The following is a 12,331-nucleotide window of genomic DNA, read 5'->3' as shown; positions in this document are numbered from 1 at the left end:
ATAGCTGCTTTCTCATCTGTGAAATTAAGTAGCTGTGTCCAAAATGACCTATTCCATAGTGAAAAACTAGAAAACCAAAGTCAGCTTATGGTTCCAGCAACAAGGGGGGAGAATGAAAAGATTATCACTTTATAGCTAAGGGAGTTTTTTTTTTTTTTTTTAAATCAGCCCCAGGCCTGCATGGGAATCTGGCAGCCTAGGGCCAGGGCAAAGGGATACACTGCTAGATAGGGCTCTGTGCCATGCCATGTAAAAACTAATTATTTTAGGAGGTAAAACAGGGTCATTGAGATCAAGACCATGGAGTTTGCTTGGGGAGGGCTTCTCTTTCTGGGGCAGGTGAGGCCTGGAGACAGGATAACCTTTGATGTCGACGCTTGGTCCGTTACCCAAAGCTAGCAGGTAACACTGGAGGTGGGAGAGGCAACACGTGGCCCTGAAAGAATGAGAGGCAGGTGGAGGTCAGTGTCCACGCAGAACACCAACAGGCTGACTTGGTCACTCTGCCTGCCTCCCTACAGTCTGGCTGTGGGGCCCAGGTCTTCTTGGCTCATCCAGAATCCAAGAAGGGCTGATTTGGCTGTAAAGGACCAAATGAGAAACGATTCTCAGGCTGGTTTGTGCAAATGGTTTTTTTTATTTCCACATTTATATCACAAGGTGTCCACTTACTGGACCAAATAGCAAAGTTGCTCCCTTCTGCATCCTGAGAACACAGAAGTCTAGGTACTGTACATTCACTAAGGCTCCTTGTTTTTGCAAATCGCGTTATGACAATAACCATAAGGCAAACGAATCTAAAGGAATGGTCATGAGTGTTTCCAGCGCACAGACAGGTCTCCTTGCCAACAGTACAGCTTACACACCAGTAGCACCTGTGGGAACTTTGTGTTTTGGGGACAGAACTCTAGAAAGGTGAAGTTTTCTAGATATGTGCAGGAATGGGAAAATGAAAAGAGAAAAAAAGGAAAATTTGGCTGGTGGTGAGATGGAAGGGGGGGAAAAATAAACTCTAGAAACTTAAATTTTTGCAGCATTTCTTTAAAAACTGGATTTGAACTGAAACCAAATACTAATGTGTGGATGCCCATGGAGTGTAGGTCAAACTAGCTGGCCTGGTAGCTTGCCCAATGCCAGCATCTCACTATAGCCCAGAAGCTTCTGGCACCATGACAGAAACACTGGCCTGGTGGGGTGCAAACAGAGGCCATGGCATTGTCCACTGCCTCAGACACTCAGGGCAAAATTAAAAAAAAAAAAAACAACAAACGTAGATGAGATGCGTGCTTCTGTCACTGTGTTAAAGGTCACCTCTCCCACAGGTTTTCTGCGCCTGCCTACAACTGAGGTCCCAGCTCACGGGTGCTGGGAAGTTTCCACACCTCTTCTGGGGTGGGGGACTGATGCTTTTTATAGCTGGTTTGCTATAGAGTTCTGAACTCATTTTGCCGGCCTTCCTTCCATGCGGTCCTTCCTTTGTAATTTTGTTAGTAAACTGGTAGCAGCATTTCACAAAAGAAGGAGAATTTTGAGGGAAGAGCATGGAGAGACCGAGTGTCCTGCCGCCTCCCTCCCGCCCTGGCCGGGCTCCCAATGACTGGAGGCTTCCAGGCCCCAGCCACCCTCCCGCTAACACAAGGTAGGAATGCACTTAGAGGCCGAGGGGCCGGTCAGTCCAAGCAGACATAAGGCAGAATGTTCAACCGCCCGTCGTCGCCGTGCGGGTCGAGCGATATGCACTGCGTCCAGTCATACCAGTTACCCTGTGTGTCCTGACACCCGTTCACCCCTGGCCACTGGTGGGCCTGGATTCTGTCCAGATCGTCCTGCGTGACCTGGCGGCTTAGCCCCGGAAGGTCGGTGGGCGGGCCTGGAGGCAGTAGCACGTGTGGCGTCCTGGCCCCACGCCGGGTGCTCTCCTCCTGCTTCAGGTACTCAGACATGAAGTGGTGGGCCCCTGGAGTCTGTGCTCCTGACGATGAGAGCAGGCTGCTCTGCCGGCTCAGGTAGGACTGGATGATCTCATTGCGTGACAGCTCCTTCCAGTTCGTCTGCTCAAAGGGGCTCTGGAGGTTGGCCTTGGCCTCAGGCTTGTCCAGCTCTGTCCTGGGCTGCTCCGTGTGTATAGGGCTGTTAGCCCGCACTGGCTCTTTCTGAGTCAGAGGTTTGATCTGTCTTGTCATGGGGTCAAAGGTGAGCTTCCGCTCTTTTAACCTGACAGGCTTGACACCCGCCTCAGTCACCCGGCCATCCAAGTTCACTGTGTAGTCACGAGGCCGGTACCTCTTCTTCTTTTTGCTGTCTGAGCCACCGGAGGAAGCTGCGTCACTGTCAGCTCTGGAGGAATCCGGGGAGAAGCCAGCTCGGGGAAGGAGAGGCTCGGCCTGGGGCGGTCCTGCCTTACAGCCTGGCCCCACCAGCCGTTGGTGGCCCTCAGGTTGCTCCAGCCAACACACCGGGCTCTCTGCGCTGGGCAGCAGCTCAAGCCGCCGCACAGGGGGCGTGGATGGCTGGGCCAACGGCAGCGGTGATGGCACCTGCGTAGTGTCGAGTGACTGGGGCCGTGGCGAGGGGCTGGGCACAGAGCCCTTGGGTGTGTATGGGCTCCGCTGCCGGGCAAAGGAGCCCTCGTGCCGTGAGTTCCGGGGACTGAAGGAACAGCGAGGTAGCCCCTTGGGATGGGGGGGCCCTGGGGTCTCGTCCGCCCTGTCCAGCTGCTGCAGCACTGCAGCCTTGCTCTGCAAGCAGGGCCCGGGGGGCTTGCCTAGGCCTGGGGAGCTGGTGTGTGGCCTCACGGCATTGATGGGGATCTTGCTACTGTGCTTGTCATTCTCACTGTGTTCCAGGCGGCTGCCCTCAGGACCCACATGCCCACTGCTGTCCAGGGGGCCTGGGAAGCTCTCAGGGCTCCCGCCAATCCCATTGGTGGGGAGGGGTGATGAGTTGGGGACCAGGGAGTCATGGCTTGCTTTGGAGACTTTGGGAGGTGGCCCGGGGTGGCCAAGATCACGCTGGTCTCCACGGCGCTTGCGGCTGCCCAGCCTGTCTAGCCGCTGCCCAGGTAGCCTCTGGATGTCGTTGCGGTTCTTTAGGTCATGGATGCTCTTGGGCACGCTGGCCATCCCCGCCTCCGGCCGGCAGTTATGAGCACCCCCATTGGCAGAGCCAGGGGCACCTGCCAGCCCCCGCAGCGTTGCCTCATTCTGGTGCACAGGCTCGATGAGCTTCTGCCAGCTCCGCAGCAGCTTCTTGGCCCGCTTGGCGAGCTCCTCGTTCTTGGTCTTCTTGCGGACGTCGTTGATGAGCTTCCCGAGTCGAGTTTCCTATAACCAGAGAGAGACCATAACACACTGTCGAGACAGGGAGTCCCCCATGACCCCTAAAAAACTGACTTCCCAAACAAAACCTACAGGGATTTTGGGTCCTTTTTGACATTTAAATTCTCAAATTTAGTCCTCAGACCCTAGGGTCCCTGGGCCAGAGGCAGCACACTCAAGAGTGCCATCTTTCAGGCTGCTAGCGCCAGGACCACTGCAAGGATCGTGTGCCAGGGAAGCTTTCTGAGTAAGAGCACATTGTAGCAAAGGCAAAAGCAGATGAAGGGCCCAGTGCCAGCGTCACACACTGCAACCTCCCCTGGGCATATCACCATCACCCCCTGAGGGTGCAGGGCATCCTGAGGAGGAAGAAGCCCCAGCTCTGAGACTGAACCCCCCTCTTCGCCCCCAGTTCCTACAGTGCCCATGGGAAGACAGCACTCTCAAGCATGTGCTGTGGGCTGGGGACACTCACCTCCAGTGCCTCTTTGGTAATGGGGTATTTCTCCAGGCTGGAGATGACTTCCAGCACTGCCACCATGTTCCGGATCTGCAAGACAAGAACTGCTCATCATGCCCCTGCCCTTCTCCCTATCCTAGCCTGCTCTGCCTCTCCCTTACCAAGGGCCAGTGGAGCCGGCAACACCAAAGCCCCCACCCCACACAGCCTCCTATGTGCTCCTGGGGCCAACATGGCACCTAGTGCTCACCCTCCTATCTGTGTACACACCACCAGCCCATGTGGCTGTCACACAATTGAAACTCATGACAGTTATAAAACAAGATCTGCTCTTGACCTGGGAGACAGGAGACACAATCTACTCTGCCATCTGATGGGGTGAGAGGCTGACACATTTATTAAATAAAATGCATCAAGCTTAAAAGATTGATACATAATAACCCAATCGATTTGGTTACATTAACAAGACCTTTAAAGTTCATCCAAAGATACCATAAAGAGAGCAAAAAGTCATTAAGTGGCAGAAGACAGATGCCATAGGGCCCTGAGGATCCACAGCTGGAACATAGAGATCCTGATCAAAAAACAAGAGGTTGTGGCACCAGTGCTTAAGTCTCCTAGTAATCAGGAAAGGCAGAATGAACCCTCAAGTGGATGCACTGCACATGCCTGGCAGAAAAGATACCTGACAACACTATAGTGTTCTGGGCACAGCTGACTGGGGAGCAGTGGGCTTTGTCTGGTACAGACAAATGTGGGCATCTCACGACCAAGCAATTACATCCCTTCATACTTGCTGAGAGCCAGGCCCTGTCCTAATCATGTTTCCACATGTCACCACCTTGTTTAGTTATCACAACAACCCAGGGTAGGTACTATTATCATCACATTTTATAGATAGGAGATGGCACAGAAAGGTGCAGGTCATGTGGTCAAATGTTATGATGATACCACTGTCCTCTAAGAACTGAAGGAACAGAATAAGAAATTCAAGAGCCATAGAAATGAACAAGCTGCAGCTTCCGTGCAACAAGACGGAGCTTAAACCACGGGGAGTGAAGCATTACGGAAAATACATATGGTCGATTCCACTTACACCAAGCACCATAGCATACTCAAAATTAATTCAAAATGAACCACAGACCTAAACGTGAGAGCGAAAATTCTCAGGCTTCTAGAAGAAACAGGAGAAGACCTTTGCCACTTTGAGGTAGACAAAGATTCCTTAGGAGCCCCAGAGGATTTATCTATAACCCTAGCATCTGCAGGCTGGAAGGGGGAGCCCAAGCCCAAGGAAGCTCCCTCTCCCCATCTAAGATCACACAGTGAGCACATTCTCTGTCTCTGTCTCTCTCTCCTCCCTCTCCCTCCAGCAGATAACGGAGACACAATATAGCAAGGAAAAGGACACCTCCCACCCAGCCACTGCAGTGTCTCCTTATAGCTTTTCCAGAAATATTCCTTGCATATACAAGCCTGTGTATACACTTACCACACATTAACAAAACAAAACGGTCTATATGCTGCTCTCTTTCTAACATCTAAAACAGGTTCCCAATCCCTGGGCCAGGAGACCAGTACTGTCCTTGGCCTCTTAGGAGCCAAGCCGCACAGGAGGAGGTGAACAGTGGGCAAGCCAAGTGAAGCTTCATCTGTATTTGCAGCCGCTCCCCAGCGCTAGCATCACCGCCTCTGTTCCACCTCAGATCATCAGGCAGATTCTCATAGCACCAGTCCCTGGTGCCAAAAAGGTTGGAGACTACTAATCTAAAACATCCAGCAGCACAGACCCCCGCCCTCTTTTGCTCAGCTTTCCAGTGGAGGGAAACCCCAGCGAGCAGGGCATGTTGGGGGACACTTAGAGGTGTTTCCATTTGGCTGTTACAGACATGGCTGCAATCACCACCTCTACCAGACCTGACTTTGGGCTAACAGCCAGAGGGGCTGTTGGCTCCAAAACCATGAAACGACTAATTAGCCGTGAGGGAGGCTGCTCCCAACTGAAGGTAGGGAAGCCTATTTCCCACATCCATACTTGCATAGTAGTGTACCAGTTTCCTGTTGTTGCCAAAATGATCACACATGACCACAGGCTGAGTGGCTTAAATGAAACACATGCATCATCTCAGGATTCAGAAGTAAGGCGTATCGTATGCTCAGGTCTCTCTGGGCTGTGATCCAGGTGTCAGCAAGCTGCCATCCTTTTGGGGGGCTCTCATGGGCCCATTTCCTGCTCTTTCAGGTGTTGGTAGAATTCAGTTCCTCATTGCTGCAGGACAGGTCCCTGTTCTCTTGGTGGCTGTCATGTGAAGGCCATTCCCAGCCTCTGAGATTGCTTGGCTTACGTGCTCCCTCCTCCAATCTTCAAAAACAGCAATGGGGCAGAACTCTCACATCTCTGACCAGCCAGGAAAGGGTATCTGTTTCTAAAGATTCCATCAGGCTGGGCATACCCAGATAATCCAGGTCTGTTTCCTCAGTCATATCTGCAAAGTCCCTTCTGTCATGTAAGGTACCACATGCCTAGGTTCTGAGGACTATGATGTGGACATCCTCGGGGGCCATTCTGCTGGCCACGTGTATTCCTGGCTTCTCTTATCTGCCCTATTTCCAGCTGAAGGCAGCCTGAGTGTAAACTGCAGTGACCACAGAGCAATGACAGTGGCCTCACTGTGCCTAACAGAGCTCTTGTAAAGCCACCCCTCTTCCAGGGGGCCAACCAGCACCCTGGTAACAAAGGCCTCACCTCGCCATGTTTTCATTCAGGGCCGTTGCTGTGAACATATCCAGATGGCCTGAAAAAACTACTCCAAGCTGCACCAAGGGAGAGGATCTGAGAGGAGACACAATCAACTCCCTACATATCTCTAATGTGCTGAGGACAGGGATGCAATGCAAGAGGAGACTGCAGTGAGGAGGCCAGTCCCACAGGGACGGCAAGGCCACTCACACTCCCTGTCCCCAGCCCTGGGAATCTGGCCCCAACAGGGTCCCAGGCTTGCCATATGGCTTGTCTCCACTCGTGACCTCACCCTGGTATATTTAGAGCTCTGGGTCCCCACATACTCCTGAACCAGCAGACTCCGCAGAGCAAGCCCGGCAGCACAGAGTGTCCTTGTCCTTGGGCAGACACTGTCCCACTGCCAGACAGGAGGGGAAGCAGAACACCTGGGTACCCTGAGGCTGGCAGAGAGCTGGAGCCACATACACCTTACAGCTGAGATCCTTCTTGGAAACTGCACAGGAGCTAGGATGGATTAGGCCTGCAGGCCCTGCCATCACTGGGGCAGTGTGCAGAGAAGCCCTTGGCCCTGTGGAAAATGCTATCCTCTGCCTCCTTCCTTCTTCCCTGGCTGCATGGAAGTTTGGGACTGCCCTAGGGGCTCATCCCTCTGGCTCTGCCCCTTCTTGGACAATGATGACGAGGGCACTGAGCACTGTATGGGAAGCACCAGGGCATTCTGGATATATTCAGTCAGTAGACCCTGAGAAATGCAACAAAGGAGTCTGGCCCTGAGCCCTGACGCTCACCACACCTGACAGGCAGGAGTCCTAGGGTCTATGCAAAACCAGGCCAGGCCTCTGACCTCAGACCCAGTAGGCAGTGTCACCGCAGCCAGCCTGTTGGTAGGCAGTGGCCAACCCCAGAGAGAAGGCCCCTGAACTTGCCTTTCCAACCTACTCACCCACTCAGGAGCAGCAGGCCTCCCACCTTGATGAGAGGGCTGGTGGGCAGCAGAGACTCCAAGGCTCAGATGTGGCCAAGGGGAGGCTCCCACCCAGGCTACAGGCCTGAAAAGCCTAGCACGGGTCCTCAGGGAAAGGAGGTGGGTATCAGCTGGAAGACAGACAGGCATGCCTATGGTGAGGGCAGCACCTGAGTGGGGCCTCCCAGGGTGGAGAGCAGAGGTCCCAGCACTGAGAGATGATCAGATGGCACCAAAGCCTGGAAAGGGAAGAGAGGACCAGAGCGAAGATGCCAGGAGGAGAACACAACCTGCCTTCTATCAACTCTAGCCCCTGTGGGAGTTGACTGTTGCCACCACCCCAACAGACCACCTGTCTATAAAAATACATGTGCTCATCACCACAACCCACACACTGCTCCGTCCTACATGGGGAGGGAGCCTCTGAGCCACTCTGGGTCAGGTCTGCAGGCAAAGGCCCATATGCAGCCTCCTGGTTTCAGGAATAGCCTAGCACATCCATGGTCCTCTCCTCCTCTGTATGTCTCCCTTGGGATTCTTCCTAGTGAAAAAAAAAACCTCTCAAAACCACTTGCCAACCGGCTTTCCCAAAAGGGGTAGAATCCACACCAGGGAGTCTGAGCACCTGCAGCCTCTCATTTCCTCATTAGGGCTCCCTCAATAGATGCAGATTAATTTGTATTTCTTGAATAATTAGTGAGCCTAGTATAACACCTCACTTTTCTACTAATGATGACTTCCTGTGTGAACTGCTCACCACTCCAGCCCATTTGTTTTGGGTATTTGGCCTCAGGAGGGAGGATTTGGCAAGAAGGGCCCCTGGCTTCTGATGTGATGGCCAATCACAAGTCTACCAAAGCCTTTGTCTATCTGTGGATGCCATCATGTGTGTGCTTACACATATGAGGCCAGAGGTCAGGTGGAGGGCACCAGGGTCTGGGGCATCTCACAGAATGGCGTGGGCCAGGCTGCTCTGTTCAGGGAGGGCAGAAACACAGTAAAGAGCCAACAGAAACCCAAGGAAGGGACTGCTGGTGCCCCAAGGCCTGCCCACCTCTGGTCAGCTCAGCTTCCCATTTCTTGCCCGACACTCACGCATGCATGATCTCAGATCCTATGACCTGAGCTAGGCTGAACAACCTGGCCACTCAGGACACCTTTCTTCTCAGCTGCTTCCAAAGGCCATCCGGCTACTTTGCACGGCCCCCTCTGAAACCCAGTCACACCAATGGCTTTCCAGAGTCCAGGAGACCAGAATGTCTTCAGGAAACCTGCCCACACAGGGTGCATGAAATCATCTTTAAAATAAGACCTCATCAGAGAAAAGATTTTAACTGGCCCCTATCACATGTCTGAAATTTGCTCTGTGAATCGAATCACTGGCCTGGCCTTGGATTGTGTGCAGAGCTGGGCCAAGTGCAGTAGAGCACACCACCACCAAGCAGCCTCCTCCTTGCCCTATTTCAAGGGATATGCAGGTGAACCCCAGGCCCTGAGTAATTACCACCCAGGGGGATTTCCACCCCAACGTGAAACAAGGAACTGAAACACTGAGCTTCAGAGTTTGTGAGGCCCGTGGTTCATGGCTCTTTCCTCCATGGATCAAGCGATCCCATTCTACCCGAAATCCCCAACCTCCTGGTAATGAAGCCGGATGTGTGCATCTGTGGTGGCAAAGGGGAAACCCTGTGCTCCCTGAAGTCCAAGCACTAGTGGAACCACCCCAGCCCAACTCTCACAAGACTACCACCTGTTGGGTTCCTCCAGAGGCAAAACTCCAGCTTTTCATCCTTGAAACCGCACTTTATAAATAAGGTACCTGAGGGTCCAGGGCTCAGCATGCAGCTAGAAGGTGGCAGAGTACGGCCTTACAGTAGTGTGGCACAGGCTCTGCCCACAACACATGGAGCAGCTGGAGCTTTACTAGGTGGAGTGAGGGATGGCACCCAGATGCAACCAGGCTGGTGACATTGGCATCCCGCCTACAGACTCTCCCCAACCGCAACAGCAGGGAAATGCACAGGTTATAAAGCAGTCTTTGAAGCCACACAAGGCCAGCAGCTTCATGCCTAGTAGCACCTTTGACTGTCTCTAGGCTGCCTCTACCTTCCCTCCAGTGTGCCCTAGAGCCAGGAAGACCCACCACACACCCTCCCATCACAGCAGGGGTTTCAGCTAACCCCCAATGCTCACCCTGAGCCACTTAGTAAACAATGATGGCACTGGAGCCTGCTCCTTTCCAGGCTCTGAACGGCACATACCAAGGATGGACTCTACCCCGCCTCACTGTCTGGCCAGTCCCCCGACCACCCTGTGGGCCCACATCTGTGTGGGGCAGCCCACACCAACTCATTCAGTGGGCTCAAGGCAGGCCAGGTCAGCAGTAAAAATCCAGTTCAATTTAAAACCAATGATGTGAAAGCCATCTTTTTTCCCCCCTCTTTTTTTAAATGCAGAATGGTCTAGACAAGAACTTACAAAAACCAATAGCTCAAAAGACTCTGGAAGTGTTCATCAGCTAGCAAGCTGTCCTTCCAAACCAAAATACGCCACAGATGGCACCCAGAAGCAAGCAGACTTTGAGCCTTTCAATGTGCTGAGCATTCTAATGCCATCCCCAGCTGAGTCACCACACCCTGCCAGCCACACAGCAGGCATCAGTCGTGTCTGCTGAGGGCGTGTGCACAGGATGAATGAAATGGGGCTTTGCTGGGCAAGTGCATGTCTGTGATTTCATCCCAGCCGCACCATTTTCAGCCACAGTATGTCTTCCTGCTTCTGATAACTGCATATGTTCCCAAGCGGATGCTGTTCTGTGACTCAAACTGTCTGTGTCACATGTTGGTGTAAGAGGTGGCACCTGGATCCCCCAGAGGGCCTGGCAGAGCCTGGCCTCCCAGTCCCACCCTGTCCCACCCAATCTCCCTAAGGGAAGAAAAGGAGCTGGTGTAGTTGATCCTCCTTATTAGCTATGGAAGATGCATCTTCCTTGGCCCTGCTCTGCCTTGTCTGGTTTCACAGCCAGGAACACGGGGAATCTCCCTCAGACAGATGCCATGCTAGTGCTCTGCACTCTGTCTGGCAAAGGTGTCACCCTCTACCAGCACCCCATGGAAGCCTCACAGCCAGAGGGGCAGTCTTTTTTAGAGGAAGAAGAACAATAGAGTGGAGTATGGGGGGGCGGGGGTCCCAGGTGCAGCTGCCAAGCTCACCACTTACAAAAGCACTTCCTCATCACTGGGGCCCATCTGATCCCTAGGAGCGTCCACAGCTGGAGTATGGCCATTGCCTGCGTGGCTGGTCATGCACTCACAACCCACAGAGCACCCATGGCCAGAGCAAGCAACTGAAGCGCAACTCAAGCCAGGGGACGGAAACTCCCCCCTGGGCCCAGGCAGCAGGCAGAGCACTGCCTGCACTCCACGAGCAGCCCAAAAAAAGGAGGCCTAGGGCTCAGGGCCAGTTGCTGGAGCTCCCCATCAGCACACAAGCACTAGCAGAGCAGAGCTCCATCCATGGGACTGCTGCAAAAGAGGGTTATAGACAAGGAGAGGAGGGGACAAGAGGAACAGCAGCACTTTTCTCTACAGCCTTGGCCCCCAAACTGTCCCTCTCTCCCTCCTTTATATCTCAGCAGCCCTTCCCAACAGAATCACAAACTTAAACTCTCCTGACCCCTGAAATCAGGTCAACAGGGTGTACAATTCTGTTTATAATTTGGCCTTTTTTGAGAGCACAAGAGCTCTCAACACATCATCTATGAATTGGTTCATTCCTTCCTACACTGACACAACTGAAAAGTCTGAAAACCAAGTAGAGCATTTATTTCTGCCAGGAATGCTCACAGAAGGGTTTGATCGGTAGTGTATCTGATGACAACATGCCAGGTGGGGGTTTCTCACTCCCAACCTTGCTCCTAAAGGAACAGCCAGGAAGACTATCAGCTGTACAAGACAGAATGACCTGAAGCCCATGGGAGGGACACACAGAGTGCTCAATCCACAGGGAAAATGGGCGATCCAAAACAAGAATGAGCCAGCTTTTTAGGAACTGATGGGAGCCAATCACCCAGAGACTGTTAAGTAAAACAGTGAGGTAATAACAGTGTACTCTTGTGCTGCCAACTGAAAATGGCCAGCAGGGGGGATGGGCAGAGATATAGCTGGGCCTGATCTGGCCTCCAATGCCGGCCCAATTCAGATGAAAGCAAGATCAGCCACCAATAGGAGCCCAGCTGCTCCTCTGTGAGCTGGGGAACCTAGACAGAATGTTGGGAAAAGCTCGGATCATGCCTGCAGGTCCTGAATGCTGAGCTGATCACTGTTCTGAGAGATCTGTGCTGTTGGGGGCCAGGCCAGGCCACGAGGACGGCACACTCACTGCTCGGCTGCTCTGTGGCCCCAGTGCGATGCCAGGAGGCCACCCCTTCCCCTTCCCTGCTGTCCTGCAATTCCTGGGCTCTGTGTGGAGCTAGAAGAATGGCAGTGGGCATTCTTGCAACGGGGACCACCATGGAGAGAACTAAGGACACTGTTACTCATGGAACAGGAGAGTGAGCCTAGGGGATTCTGTGTCAGATCATGTAAGAATGGACACTCATATTCTACAACCCAGCAATTCCACTCCAGAGTACAACCAGCAGAAATGTGAGCACATGTACACTGAGAATGGTGGGGACAGCCGTATTCAGAACAGCCCCAACTGAAAACCACCGGAACGGCCGAAGTGTAAGATGGCCTATCCATTCAAAGTGAAATGAAGGAACTACTACTGCTACACACAACATCAAAGATCAATTTCAAAACTGTCAAGTGAAAACTCAGATACAAAAGAATACATTCTGTATT

General features: G+C 52.9%; 1 protein-coding gene across 2 annotated transcripts in view; it reads right to left on the bottom strand.

The window, feature by feature from the left end:
• Window positions 1–614: 614 nt before the first annotated feature.
• The window catches only part of MED26 (mediator complex subunit 26), a 44,592-nt gene continuing 32,875 nt past the window's right edge, over window positions 615–12,331 (bottom strand). For both annotated transcript variants that reach the window (XM_023534498.1, XM_011366875.2), the window contains 2 exons: window positions 3,793–3,867; window positions 615–3,323 (listed from right to left, as the gene is read on the bottom strand). In XM_023534498.1, the coding sequence (XP_023390266.1) occupies window positions 1,671–3,323; window positions 3,793–3,858 (1,719 nt within the window). In that variant the 5' untranslated portion in view covers window positions 3,859–3,867 and the 3' untranslated portion in view covers window positions 615–1,670. The remainder of the gene's footprint in view (window positions 3,324–3,792; window positions 3,868–12,331) is intronic.

This window comes from Pteropus vampyrus, unplaced genomic scaffold, assembly GCF_000151845.1.
Source record: "Pteropus vampyrus isolate Shadow unplaced genomic scaffold, Pvam_2.0 Scaffold126, whole genome shotgun sequence".
Taxonomy (NCBI): Eukaryota; Metazoa; Chordata; class Mammalia; order Chiroptera; family Pteropodidae; genus Pteropus; species Pteropus vampyrus.
The sequence above is the reverse complement of the archived record's forward strand: the minus strand, read 5'-3'. Positions and strand labels throughout refer to the sequence as shown.